At 37.4% G+C, this 15,416-nt stretch overlaps 1 protein-coding gene across 1 annotated transcript in view; it reads right to left on the minus strand.

The window, feature by feature from the left end:
- smg6 (SMG6 nonsense mediated mRNA decay factor) overlaps positions 1-15,416 on the minus strand; it is a 98,792-nt gene that overhangs the window by 28,759 nt on the left and 54,617 nt on the right. Inside the window, exons 6-9 of the mRNA XM_079805380.1 lie at positions 13,146-13,224; positions 12,787-12,897; positions 12,497-12,709; positions 10,785-10,846 (exon numbers count right to left, since the gene is read on the minus strand). Coding sequence (XP_079661506.1) covers positions 10,785-10,846; positions 12,497-12,709; positions 12,787-12,897; positions 13,146-13,224 — 465 coding nt within the window. The remainder of the gene's footprint in view (positions 1-10,784; positions 10,847-12,496; positions 12,710-12,786; positions 12,898-13,145; positions 13,225-15,416) is intronic.

The following is a 15,416-nucleotide window of genomic DNA, read 5'->3' on the forward strand; positions in this document are numbered from 1 at the left end:
AAGTATTAAAAGTAAAAGTATTTGCATAATTTATTCTCTTAATGTCTATATTCTAATAAATAAATAAAAACTGTATGGGCTTACCATCTGTGACCCAGTTTACATTCTGACTTACAATTCTGGTTATCTATCAGGGTGATCTGCAGAGTTAAATGAGATTATTCTGAAGCAATATTCTCACCAGTGTTCAATCAGCTTCGACGCATTTAAATCTGCATATTTAACCCAATGGCCAAGCTGGGGAGATGGACCAACAGGGAGGGTCTGGAGAAGAAAAAGCTCAGCTGGCGTGACATCTGGCAGATGGAGGGAGCTTGGCTGAGTTTTGTAATAAGAGCCACATATGACCTGCTACCCTCCCCCCAAAATCTGAAAGAGTGGTATGGAGAAGACCCTGCCTGTTCCCTGTGTCAAGTACCTGCATCCCTAAGGCATATTCTATCAGGGTGTACTACAAGCCTTACCCAAGGGCACTATACTTGGCGGCATAACCAAGTACTCAGAGAGCTGGCATCAATAATGGAACAGAGGCGAACCACCACAAACAATCTCCCACAAACATCGGCAGGACAGGTCAACTTCACAAATTTCTTACCAGCTGGCCAACATCAAGAGAATAGTACAACATCTAAGGATGCAAGCATCCTTCAGTCAGCGCGGGATTGGAATTTGGAAGTAGACCTTGATAAGAAGCTTGTGTTTCCCCCAGAAAAAGTGGCTACAACACTCTGGCCAGACATGGTCCTGTGGTCTCCAACAAACAAGCTGCATATGTTGTAGAATTAACAGTACCATGGGAAGATGGGATTGAAGAGGCTTATGAGAGGAAAAAGAACAAATATTCCGACCTGGCAGCTGAAGCATCTCAGAACGGCTGGAAGACCAGCATCTTCCCAGTAGAGGTGGGACGCAGGGGATTTGTTGCCACATCTACTACCAGCTTACTAAAAAAAATAGGGGTGAAGGGTCGCTCTCTCCAACAGGCCATCAAGTCGATGTCAAGCTCTGCCAAAAAAAGCAGTAACTGGCTCTGGATCAAGCGTAAAGACTCTAACTGGGCAGCAAGGTAGAGACAGATGGTATGCAGTCAGGCTTAGGCCTGACTCAGGGAGAAGGACGACCCTGCCATGCAGAGCCCATCAGGGATATGGAGGGTAAGGCATGGAGGGGGGTGTACCTGGGACGCTGGGTACACCGTTGAGCCTTCTGGAGACGTTGTGGGCTTCAACCAACGAAACGTCGATGAAGCAGGGTGCCCACCTGATGATCCCAATGACATACCATACCCTTCTTTTCACCACGCCACACCGTCTGCTACTGTCAAGAGTTTCCTACTAAAGGGATTGAAATATCTAGTTCTATTAGCTTTACCTCTCGAGTCGGCAGTCGCGCCGGCGCGATCGGCTCTTTTTTTTCTCTTATCAGTGCCAAAGAGACTCAAATAGCTCAGTCGTTTTATATCGTTCAGGCAAGTGTTATACATCATTATAATCTGTTAAGTTTCTATTTTCTTTGTGTAAAGTCACAATAAAAACAAATTGTTGTGCTTTTTGCAAATTAAAGAAAACACACATGATGCGCAATCTGCAGCCTCTTTGTAAATGATGTCTAATCTGATTCTCTTCAGAAAATGACCTGTAGCTTAGTGAAAACTTATCACACAAATATGAGACATTTGTCTAAAGAAACGTTGAAATGTCAGGTTTTAAATAAATTAAATCAAAACGAAAACAAATATTCTGTGTTTATGTAATCTGTGTGAAAAGTTGGAGATGTCAGTCGACTCATTATCTGACTCATTATCCGCTAATGCGGCCACGCCCACACATCAACTCATACAAACAGATCAAGTGAAGCGCTATAGTTCAGATACATCATCAGATACATTGTTTCCCTCATGGAGAGCTGTTCATGTTCTGTCCAGAGGATTCAGGGCTGATTGTGGTAGGCTAAGTTTATTCTGTTAGCATCTGTGAATATTAAACACAAATGCACGCATGTCTCATAAATTAACTGAAGCTCGAAATGATATTTGAGTATTGTGTGTATCTGATCGTTTACAAAATCAAATGATTCCGAAAATGTCTGCCATTGAAATGACTGGGAAAAAGATTATGATGTGTTTATTGTTAAAGAGCCTAGTGTCACATCAATAAAGCTTTTATTCGCAAATGTCTGCTCAGATGCTATAAATATAGTACCGGTATTTTGCTTCATATTGATGTTTAAATATTATACCGTAATGTTATTTTTTTTAATTTAATATCAACGTTTGTCAGAAATGGTTCTGGAGTTTTGTTTTGTAGAAAATCAATTGCTTTCTTTTAAAGTGAATTTCGTTTGGTATAAATTGTGTCTTAATTTTAATCAATGTTTTAATATATTTGATATAATATAACAGACTGATATAATGGTATATTTGATACCAATATAGCAGACAATAGCCTCAGCGCTGGTGATCATGCATTGGCATGCGTGTCTCATAAATGAACTGAAGCTCAAAATTATATTTGAGTATTGTGTGTATGATAGTTTACAAAATCAAATGATTCAGAAAATGTTTGCCATTGAAATGACTGGGAAAAGTGTCCCAATCAAACTGAATTCACCCAATACTATTCAAAATCATAATTGCATTGCATCATGTTGTTATAAATCCCAAATATTTTACTTATAAAATATGTTCATCATTACCAGTTATTCAGTTATTTGTTGTATACTGAATTGGGTTCAGTGTCACAACAGTTTTTTTTTAGCATGAGACTTCTTTCAAACACATTTCTGATTTAAATCTTGTTTTGGCAGATAATTTAGCTTGCTTTAAGTAAAAATTCACTTCATTTTGATTTTCCCCCTCAGAATTCTTTTTTTTTTTTTTACTGTTACTGTTCTTATCTAGTAAACCTAAAATCTAGTACCTGTAGCTCATTCATTATGCATCATGGTCGTTCACGCCTCCTCGCATACTGGGTTAGTAAAGAAAAATGTTTTACAAATTGTTTAAAGTTTAAAGCAAAAACTCTAAACAAACACACCCAATAATCAAAGGTCTTGTGAAGACATATCTATTGTGTGTTTTGAAGCCTTAATTTTAAAGGGGTGGTAAAACACATTCTTTTGAAGGCTTGATTGTGTTTGTGGGGTGCACTGTAACGTGTTCATGCTTCGTTTTAAAAAAAATTGCCTTATTTTTCATATATTTGACCTTTATTCTACACTGCTCTGTCCCTCCTTGTAAAACGGTCTGATGCTTTCCGGGTTGTATGAAGCCAGTCCCTCAAAAATACGCAGTGGGCTCAGATTGGTTAGCTGGCCCAGTGTGTTGTGATTCGCTAACCGCAGTGCACGTCGGAAACGTCACGCCCCTTACCGCCCGAATCAGACCCAGAACATTTTAGTAAAGATGATCGAGCAGAAGCTGTTCAGTCCTCGAGAGTAAAGACTGCGGATCTATAATGATCGCTACTGAATGGCACTTTAACTTTTGTATTTTTAGAACGATTATAGCCAAATATCTGTCGCAAGAACTAACCCAAAACAAACACTAAGCACTGGCTTTAACTAGTAAGTTAGCCAAATCACACACAGAACCATGTTTAGCATGCCTGTAGATAAACAATACATAAAAGCTCTAATCAAAGAATCATTTACACTAATGCCAGGTTCGCTGTTGAGATTTTAACGTTAGTGTTTGTAACGATAGGTGTTCGTCGGATAACGTTAAGTATGAATGAGCATTTAACAGACTGGTTTGCAGAACAGCGCTGTCATCTGTTTACTTCCTTGCTACAACCTATTACAGGAAAACACATTGATGAAAAATAAATCAGACTTACAGGTTGTGGCCCGTAAACAGCTTCTGTTTGTAAATCCAGCTTTCAGGACAAGCCGTTGTGCATATCCTGTATTGAACTCGCGAAGTTTGTGGAAGATTGTGTTGTCCTCCGTGAAATGTGCAGCGCGCGCATCCACGCACCGGCAGTGTTTTTTTCACGCAGCTGACGTTGTGCAAATCTGGCATTGAAATCGCGAAGACGGTGGATGCAGGGAGCCCTGCGCGCGCCTGATTCCCCGCTGACTCAAACACACGTGCATATAACATGCTGTATGTTAAACGCTCTGCAACGCACCCCCGTCCCTATGAAGGCTGAACAGAGCAAGTACCCCAGACCTGCAATCCGGATGAAAATAACAGCGTTTCTTCGGCATTGCGGCAAAAACACAGCCTACTAACGCTTCCCCGCGGCGATACAAAATTGCCTCGCCCCCCTTATTTCATATTCCCCGGAGGAGGGGTTTATGTAAATATTGGGCCTGGTGATGTCAGCAAAACCTGGGTGAATGTGTAGTTTGCTGTAGTCCTTAGAAACTGATTTCTTTAAAAGCAAATATCTCCCTTTGCTTTAAACTTTGAACGTTGTAACTTTGCAGATGTTGTTTATGCTCAAGCAGCAACATTACACGTTAGCTAAAGTTAGAATAGTGAAATCGTGGTTTACCACCCCTTTAAAACACATTTTTTCTTTTTTCAAATATCATGCATAAACATTATTCTCTCAAAAATACAAGCATGTACATACATGTTGCTCACATATTATGGTAGCCCAGTTTGTGCTGAATACAGTGTAATTACACTTTTGCCATTGATGTGTTTATAAGTAACTGAAAAATGCACAAATGTAAGAGCATGTCAAAACTCTAAAGGGCCCCAAAACAGCTCAGACTCCTAGGGGTTAATCTATTTGTACCTTTTATAAGGGCATTTTCCCCCTAATCTTATTAAATATAGGCTAGGCTTCAGCTTTCCTTTCATATTCTTAAATTGTATCAATAAATTAAATTAGAATAAGACTATATAGGGCTGATACCAATCAAATTAAATAATTTACACTGAAAAATTACAACTGCATTAAATAATGTTATGAGATTGTTTTAAATATTTTTTTGAATACAAATAAGAAATGTTGGAAAGAATGTTTAAACATGAAACTAAACTGCCAGTAGGTGGCGGCAGGTCTTTATGAGTGAATCAGTGAGTCGATTTGTTCAAACGGCTGATTTGTTCAGGAATGAGGCTATTATTGTGCTGAATGTTATTATTATGAGTTTCTCTGTGTGAGCGACGCTGATTTTTTTCCATTTCTCCTCATGAGGCTTGTGAGCTTCAACAGCGCAACCTTGTTACCGTCAGTTCATTATATTATATAATATTATCCACTGTCGATCACCACTTACAATAAATTAATGCAGAATCATTCTTGTATTTTGGTGATTCCCCAGTTATTTTTTTTATTGACCAGGGTGGGAAATTAGCACCCGACACCAGCCAATGGCGGGTACTTTTTCAAAGTGGCAGGTGACTTTGCCTTGTATACCAGCCACAGTAGCGATTGGATTGAAAAACATATTTTTATTAGTTATTAACATTCCTTGTAACGGATTGGACAGCTTTTGTCAAAGAATGCTGTTGCTAGTAACAATAATGCACTTTTGTCGAGTAACTCATTTGATTGGTTTTCAGCGCTGAGCTGATACAGACGAAAGGAAAATTATTGGTTAAAAAAATGTGGCGACATATCCCCGGTATTAAGAGGCCCGTCACGGAATCAGCATCTTACTCTTGCTGCTCACTTTTCATAATCAACATATGAAATAAAAAAATAATATTATGATTTGATAGGACAGCTTGTCTAAGATGATTATTTGAGAGTAAAATAACCTGTTGAAAACCACTGCTCACTTCACGCGACGAGCTTGTGTTAAAGGAACACACCGACTTTTTGGGACTTTAGCTTATTCACCGTATCCCCCAGAGTTACATAAGCCCATACATACAATTTTCATCTCCGTGCGTGCCATAACTCTGTCTGACGCACCCACCGCTAGCCTAGCTTAGCACAAAGACTGGAGGTAAATGGCTCCAGCTAGCCTACTGCTCAAAAAGTGACAAAATAACGCCAACATTTTCCTATTTACATGTTGTGATGTGTATAGTCACAGCGCGTACAAATAACAAGGTTACATGAGACACAGCCATCTTATAAACGTATACATACTGAGGACTATATTCTAAGAAGGCGCAGCACTGCTCTACTTCTGCGGAGTGATTAGCTTGCAGCACCTGAGAAGCCCCGTGGTGAAGAGCAGAGAGTTCGCTCAGAGTTGGAGTAATAGTCAGCAATTACTAGATAGTTTACAATCATGGGTGTTCGCTGTATTGTAAAGAACTGCAACAATAAACAAGGGAGAAAAGGTAATACCATGATATAGAATTTCAATCCAAAAAGCTGACCTGATGAATCTATGGCTGCTTGCTCTGGATATAGATCCAAACACACCTGTAGCCAACATCAAGTACCATCGCATTTGCTCAGAAAATTTAACCAAGGAAGACGATTTTGCTATTTGGCTTGGCGTGCTCAGTTGGGGATAGGGCTGTCAAAAATTTTTTTTAATTTCGAATATTCGTTGAATTTACAAAAAAAAAGCACATTCGAATGCAAAAACTGTGCATTCAAATTTTTGGTAGAGGCACGCGAGACATGATGATGACGTAACTGACGCGGTTTGTTTATCCAGTACAGCGGTGCGGCTGTAAAAAGGCGTACAAAATGGGCAACCTGTTCAACGGCGTATTCAGTCAGACACAGAGCAGTGCAGAAGAAGGCAATCAGGGCTTAGGAAAATGAGATGGATATAAATGAAAGAGAAGATATGCTTCCTGCTGACGAAAATCCTCTCAGTTGGTGGCAAAAATCAAGCGGTATATATGTATCCACATATTGCGCAGCTGGCAAAGACATACTTGATCATACCTCAGCAAAAACGCTCAGCACTCGCTGCAGGTCAAGTTGACTGTTTGGTGTTTTTCACCAACAATATGTTGATGTTTAGTGAGTGGAAATGGATTGTTTCTGAATGTCCGTTTGCTATTTTGTGTCCACATTACGTTGCCTCTTGAAGCATGTCTTCTCAGGTTACTGATGCACTTGCAGTTTAATGCACTTTTGTTACCTAATTTTCCTTACATGCTCATTAATGAAATTATATTTTATTTAATAACAATTGTTTAAAAAAAGTTAATGCACTATAAAAAGTGAATGTCATTCCATTTCAATAAAATATGCGATGCTTGATTTGGTTTACATTTGCTTGTTGCGCTCGCTTGCACCCTCTTGTGGCCATAGGAGACAATACAGTACATTTTCCATCTAACATTTAAATATTGCCTTTAGAATTCGAATATATAATTCGAATTTTGCTAATATTTATGAAAGAATTTCGAATTTAGCTTTTCAGACATTTTGACAGCCCTAGTTGGGGACACTAAATTTTTCAACTAAATATCAAAATAAATCTAATTATTTAACTAAATTAACCATATAAACTAAATTACTGATCTAATTACTGATCTAAAGCCCACACTGTCACTGTATGACAATTGAAATGAACTGATGACATCACCGTTTTCTCCAGAATGGCTAGACGGCTGAATAAAATTATGCTGCATTATTTTCCTGTCCCCAGTATGTATGTTTATAAGATGGCTGTCTCATATAACCTTGTTATTTGAACATGCTGTGACTATACACATCACGACATGTAAATAGGAAAATGTTGGTGTTATTTTGTCACCTATTGAGCAGTAGGCTAGCTGGAGCCGTTTACACCAGTCTTTGTGCTAAGCTAGACTTAAGGTGGGTGCGTCAGACAGAGTTATGGCATGCACGGACACGAAAATGGTATGTATGGACTCTGGGGGATACGGCGAATAAGCTAAAGTCCCAAAAAGTTGGCGTGTTCCTTTAAGGTGCACGAGTGCCAGACGCGTTCTCTGCGAGACGATCTAACCATAAATATCTATGGTTCTAATAACGTATTGGTCTAACAGAACAGTCACTGACAGACGCGCATAATCATTTCTGTGTTCTTGCTCCACTTCATCTGCCAGTAAACGCCTCGCTCTAATAGCTCTGCTGCCGCCATGTTTGCAAGACCTGGCCACTGCGATGATTGACAGGGCGGGGCGGAGACTTGATCGGCTCGGATTGCATTTTCAATTCCACACTGAATTTTGCTGCATTCATTGTGGGACATATAATGAAAATGCAATCGCAAGTATCTTAACTGTGAGTATAAATGCAATTAAGAAAAATAACATTTAAATTATAATTTTGCTACAATTTTTGCTTGAACATGTTAAACACATCTAATCATTTATTGTAATACATTTTCATTTTGAGACTTATAAAGCGTTAACATGTATATTTAAATTATATGTTAAGATTAGGGCTGTCAAAAGATTAATCGCGATTAATCTCATCCAAAATAAAAGTTTGTGTTTACATAATATATGTGTGTGTACTGTGTATAATTATTATTTATATATAAAAACACACACAAGCATGTATATATTTAAGAAAAATGTATTATATTTATATATAAAATATTTATATTTATATATAATATAAATTATTTAAATGTATATACAGTATATACATGCAAATATTTCTTAAATATATACATGAATGTGTTTGTATTTATATATACATAATAATTATACAGAGTACACACAAATATATTATGTAAACACAAACTTTTATTTTGGATGTGATTAATCGCGATTAATCTTTTGACAGCCCTAGTTAAAACTAGTGTAGGAAATAGCAAATGTAAATTATATTATTCAATTTGAATGATCATTTTGCTCCAAATGTTGCACACGTTATGGAAAATGTTAATTTAAATACTGAAATGCATTGCCATTTTACATATTGCATTGCCATTTTGCATATTGCATTGCAAATTGAATATTGCTATACATAAGCTTCCATATCATTTTGTGATATGGTAATACAAACCTGTATTAATTTTAGAGTGGAATTTTTCTACAATATTCACTCGTCATGACAGTAAAATAGGGCATTCTTAGTCAATCTACTGCAGTATTTCCCCTCTCAATCAGTAGAAAATGTGGTTAACACCCTGCCATGCATGGGGGAAAAAATACCATCATATACCGTGAAACTGGTATCATTTTGAAAAATACTGTGATATACATTTTTGACCATACCGCCCAGCACTAAAGCAGACTAATAGAAAACTATTCATTGCAAAATATTTTTTAAATTCGATTCCAATTATTGGTAAAAGTGATAAACTTTTAATATAATCTAAAATAATCTTAAATGCCTCACTGTACACTGCTATGGTGTAACCATTGCTTAGCCTACATCTGCACTTTACTAGAGCACCCTCAGTAATTTCAGAAGCACCCTCAGTGATTTGATTCTGGAACCGGGCCTGCATTGATTAATCTCATGTTGTATCTCCAAAAAAAAAAAAAAATTCATGTGCTGGTGCGACCAACTGAGAAAGTTGGTAGCACCACTGCAACCATTGGAAAAGCTAGTCTGGAGCCCTGACAAGTCTTTTTTAAAAGGTCCATTGAAAAAAATTCTGAATAAAACAGTTTTTCAACAGTTTATATTTTTAAGGCAGGACATTCCAATCAAATTTGCTTTATACACAATTCAAATATGCATTACAGTCAATATAGTCAACTTGTTCTGATCCCAAAAAGTTCCTCAAAGGAAACGTTACTTATGATCAGTGATGGGAATAACGGCGTTACAGATAAACGGCGTTACTAACGGAATTATTTTTTTCAGTAACGAGTAATCAAACGAATTACTGTTCCTCCCGTTACAACGCCGTTAGCGTTACTGAGGGAAAAAAAGCGGCGTTAGTCGCGTTACTATAATTGAGCTCACTGAAGCGCTTTTCATCCGAACAGGCTCTCTGTCAGTCAGACCTGCAACGTGTGTGTGTGTGTGTGTGTGTGTGTGTGTGTGTGAGCGCGCGCGCGCACCAGCCATGCGTGTTGGGGGTGGGTGCGGTGGTGCACATAACTGATGATGATTGGTGGATGGGAGACAAGGTTGAAGTTGATAGGTTGAGTTCACACCTATTTTTTTCACGGTCTATGGTTCACACACACACACACACACACACACACACACACACCAATGACGCACACGCATATGCACATTCAGCGATGGTCCAACGACTTCAAAGGTAGCTTTCGCAAACTGGAAGCATAAGCGCTACTTTTCTCTCGTTGAGGTGAAAGGTAAGAATATTTATGTAACATGCAACTTATGCCCAGGAAGAAAAAGTGATTCTGAAGCGCCTCACATCATCATATGCCACAAAATTAGTGGCTAAAAACCCAGGTGATAACGTGAGCTCCACTACCAAAGGAAAGTATAGTACTGATAATATTTACACAATATTTACTATAGTAGGCCTACTGATAATATTTACAATAATGCATTGAATTTGATAGGTGTCTCTCACATTGTCCCACAGCAACATTACAATAGTGTACATTAATGTACAATGTTTTATAATAATAATTTATTCTATTTAGTGTCCAATTCATTCATTTAACATATCTAATACTGGGGGCATCCAAGTTATTTGACATATTTGAACATTTGAAAAGAAAAAGAAAAAAGTAACGCAGTAATTACTTTCCCTGGTAATTAGTTACTTTTATAATGATGTAACTCAGTTACTAACTCAGTTACTATTTGTAAGAAGTAACTAGTAACTATAACTAATTACTTTTTTAAAGTAACGTGCCCAACACTGCTTATGATACATAATCTAGGTTCTCTTCAAAAATTGGACTGAGATGACCTTCAATGTCAAAGGTGAATTTAATGGCAAAACAACACAAAAACAGTGTTTTCAATGAATCTGTCGACATTAAGACTTACCCTACTTTAGTGAAGAGCTTTCCATGAGCGTATAGGAAACTCAAAATAAACCTCTTATTGAGCTGTAAAGAAAAAGACAGAAAAATATGAGGAAATTTGCAATTTACCTTTAGCTAAAAGAGTTAACTTTATTAAAAAACAGCTCATGTTTTCCCCCACTGAAACCAATAGCTCCATAGCTGTGTGCAGTCACCAAGAGTTCATGTATAAACAAAATGGTCAGAAAATTGACCAACTCGCCACAGGAGGAGCACCTTTTTTAGGTGATGAACCTACAACGCTCTTATTTAATGAAATCAGTGTATTGCCTGAAGCCAGAAGCAGAGGGCTCAAAACAACCTGCTAACCTTTACAAAAGGTTGGAGACCGTTGATCCCCTTCCCTCATAAACTGCGAACTCTCCTACCTCACATCTGCCTTCACTTTGTTATTTGCACTACCGACTGTTTATTACAGTAACAACTGTTTACTTATGCATTCTGCACCACCATACCGTAACTGGATTATGCTCATCTGCACTGCCGACTGTATTTACAGTAACAATGTTTACATTTGCATTTTGCACCGTACTTCTAACTGGAATATGCAACCACTTTCCACTGCACTTTTACACTTTCTTTCGGATAGCTCTGTCCATAATTTATTGTACTAACTTAATCCACTGCTATATTCCTCATATTAGCCTAACATATTATTGTATACCTCTAACTGTAAAATTCTGTTCAAGTAATAACCGTCTGTATATTTATTCATAGTACATAGTCACCTGTAAATTCTGTTTATAGTAATAGCCATCTGTATATTATATTCATAGTACATATTCACCTGTAAATTCTGTTTATAGTAATAGCCATCTGTATATTACATTCTAGTACATATTCACCTGTAAATTCTGTTTATAGTAATAGCCATCTGTATATTTATTCACTGTATATATTCATCTGTAAATTCAGTTCTACTTATAGTAATAACCATCTCTCTACTTATACATATTTATATATATTCAGAACATTTTTATGTCCTGCACTTACGCAACCATTGTATATCCTGCACTTGCTGCTATTGCACTTCTGGTTAGACCTAAACTGCATTTCGTTGCCTTGTACTTGTACTTGTGTAATGACAATAAAGTTGAATCTAATCTAATCTAATCAAAAAGAACAATGGTGGGGTGGAAAGAGGTCAGCTTTCTTTTAGAGTAAGTGTGCATTTAATGCTGACATGGGCAAATATCCAAGGATACCGAAATGAGGGCACAATGATGCTCTTTTCTCCCCCTGATGGGTGACTCATAGTCAGTGCATCCTGTGCACTTATAAATAACTTGACGTGACCTCTTTGGCCCCCTAATGCGTGCAGGTGTTTGTACGTGTGTTTGTACTCATGACGTTGTGTGCGTCTGCCTCTTTGAAACATTTGTAAAAACATTTGTGTGCCTCAGAGGAATATTTCTTGCCTATAGTGCAACAGGCTGTTAGTTTCTTAAAAAACGTTTTAAAAAAAATATAAAAATTTTATCCACAGTTTTTGTCAGCATATGTATTGGCAACGGTGGCCTTTTATTTGGTAATTTCTCTGTAACAGAGAGAGTTAAGAGATCAGTGAAAGATCTGGGCAGTGACATAAATCTAAACACTAACCCTATGTTAGTGTAACAACCTCAAGACATATTTAACCCAGCACAAATAACACTTGTTTTCAAAAGCACTCACATCACTGGCACTCAAAGTTCCAAGCTCTCCATCCTGCTCAGAGTCCTTTCCCGATTCACTGCCTGTTGGACGAGAAGTGCCTGGATTCCCACTTGGACGTATCCAGATCTCCACACGTGAGGTGTCCTCCCCACGACGCCCACCTGCATGACCTCTGGAACCATGGGTACCGCCATCTGAATCCTGCTTTCGTCTACATTCAATCTGGTCAACCTAGGTTGGGAGAACAAATATGACACTCAGAAAACATTTTTTAAATTATTTTGGAGCAGCGGTGTTAACATGCATACCTTGCGCTTGGCTTCCTCAAACAGACTCATTAGGCTCTCCTTGGCTGTGAGGATCGGGTTACTAGCGGCTAGACTACGCATGTAATAGTATACAGCATCCAGCTTTCGCTTCTAAAAAAAGAGATGGGAGGAGAAATAACTAGTTTAACTTTCATGTTAATAATAGTCATAATTTAAGCCAATAACATACAAGCAACTATTGAAGAAAAAAAATAAGTTCAAAACTGACAAGACTACAAGATTTTTTTGCCAGTCTAAGACAAAATATTTAAAATAATTTCTAAATAAAAGTGCAAATACTTTTATATTTATAGATTTATATATTGTATTTATATATTATGCTATGCTGGTGGTCTCACCGTGTACACTGCTAGAAGGGCCAGCTGGTTGTAGGGTCGACCGTTTTTCGGCGCAATCTGCTGAGCTTTTAGATACCAACTGCACATGAGAAAAGACAAATTGTCAGTGTTGAAATGTGAAAACAACACCACAACTTAACCGATGACTTCTCAAGGGGGGGGGGGGGGGGGGGGGGGGGCGATAAAGATTTATGTTCCACCAATTCAATTCAGTTTAGCATGCGAGACAGAGCTTGTTTGTGTGAAGTGAGAATTTGTTTTGTGCTTGTGTGACTAGGGCTGCACGATTGATTGATTTGGCATAGTGAGATTATGAAATCGCAAAGGCTTCAATTTTTACATAAATAAATAGATATATGTGCCATTGAAGCACAGCACTGTTCAGAGCGGATCAATCAGTTTGCAGTAAATGCTGCTCTATCTCTGCAAGCTCTGTGAGATTGCGTTATTGGCAGTTTAGTTTGAAAAGTGGCATGGTTCGCATGAAAAATTGCTAATGTGAAAGCTGTCACACGAAGCTCGGTGCGCACCGGGGTAGCAAACCCACGACTACCTGGAGGAGATGGAAATCTCACTCCAACCTGATCTTAAAAGTTGGCAACCCTGTTGGTGTGAACGCAGCATAATAAAGACGAGGAAAAAGCTTAACAGTAGGCTAGCATTAAAAAGGTATTAATAACGCATACTTTGTATAAGCAAGCAGATTAAATCAGGTTATGAACACAACATTGTTCCTCACAACATTTTTCTCCCAAAGAAAACCATTATAAAATGCTTAATTTGCAATATAGCTGTGACAGAGGAGCCTTTTTGAAAAATTGTATCTGCCGTTTTCGGAGTTGTGAGATCCAGTCAATCAGCGGCGATCAGTGGGCGCTCTTCCCGCCGAAAGCAGCCTTAACACGGCTAGTCCTTCTGACGTCTGCCGCTGGCTCTGATGTCTTCAGATATAATTCGTCTTCAAACGGGCGATCTTTGGTCTCATGAATCTATAATTTGTTCCCTGGCAAATCGTTTTGACTGAGGGCAAAGTGAAGTTTCATAACTTTATATTTTTTGGCTATTAAAAACAAACTGACATTTAACAAAAATAGACTGAGTTGTGTTTTATATAGTGATAATCACACTTGTCTGAACCACATATTAATGTTTTTTTTATGTAAACGAAAAGAGGCAGGGTTTTTAATATTTCGTTTTGTTATAAATATACATGCAATAACATTGCCTGCACTACATTTGTGTGGCTATAATATGTTTAATATTTTTTAATGAAAAGAGGCAGAGTGGTGTTTTATCATATATTTCATTTTATTGTAGCCTAAAATATACATATATACACTGAATAACACTATCAAGAACGCTGCTGTTCCATTAGCAGAGTACCGGACTATTGTCCTCCCGCCCTCGGGAGTCCTCCGGAGTTGAACTTGGCGAGCCTGAATTAACCACGGACGCAAGTCAGAAGTTCGCGTAGGCCTACTTGGTATAGAGAAACGTATATTTCAGGCTACAATAAAACGAAATATGTCATAAAACACCACAAAAAAATCTTAAACATTAGCCACACAAATGTCGTTCAGGTGACCAGATTTCTGAAATGGAAACCGGGGACATTTCCTATTTGAGTGGTCAAAATATCACTAATCTCATTTGTTATTATCTTTTAATTAAAAAACGGGACAATATATTTTTAAATGTTTTTGTTTGTTTATATGTTGTTGTGGGCTCTCTATATTATTATTAACATTAATAATTATTATGATTTAGTTTGATTATTAGGATTTTTATGTGGATTTAATACAATTCAACGCACCCAATTTTTTTTTTTTTAAACAGTTAATAGTTGCCATTGTAAATAACAAGCAGTTCAAAACAATATTATAACATGACTTAACAAAAACACATTACAAAATAAAACATAAATATGATAAATAAAACTATTTAACAAATATTTTAACATTTTATAATTGTATTTAATATTTTAATTTTCACAAGTTTATACTACTATATAAGTAATACATAAAAAAAACATTTTTTTACTTACAAGGCTTGTGCTTAAAAATAACTCTTACTATCCTAAATTGGTCTTGTTTTGCATTTTAGGCTTATTTTAAGCAGAAATGATGTGTATTCTGGATGTGTTGCATGTGACAAAACAATGCCGTTCCCCGTTGAGGCTCTGTTATAAAGCACATGCAAACAGTATTACTTTAATTGATGATAATGTTGCTCTGCTCTCGGTTACGTTCTTAGTAGTAGAGGCTCGCGCAC

The sequence above is a fragment of the Gobio gobio genome, assembly GCF_949357685.1.
Source record: "Gobio gobio genome assembly, chromosome: 22".
NCBI lineage: Eukaryota > Metazoa > Chordata > Actinopteri > Cypriniformes > Gobionidae > Gobio > Gobio gobio.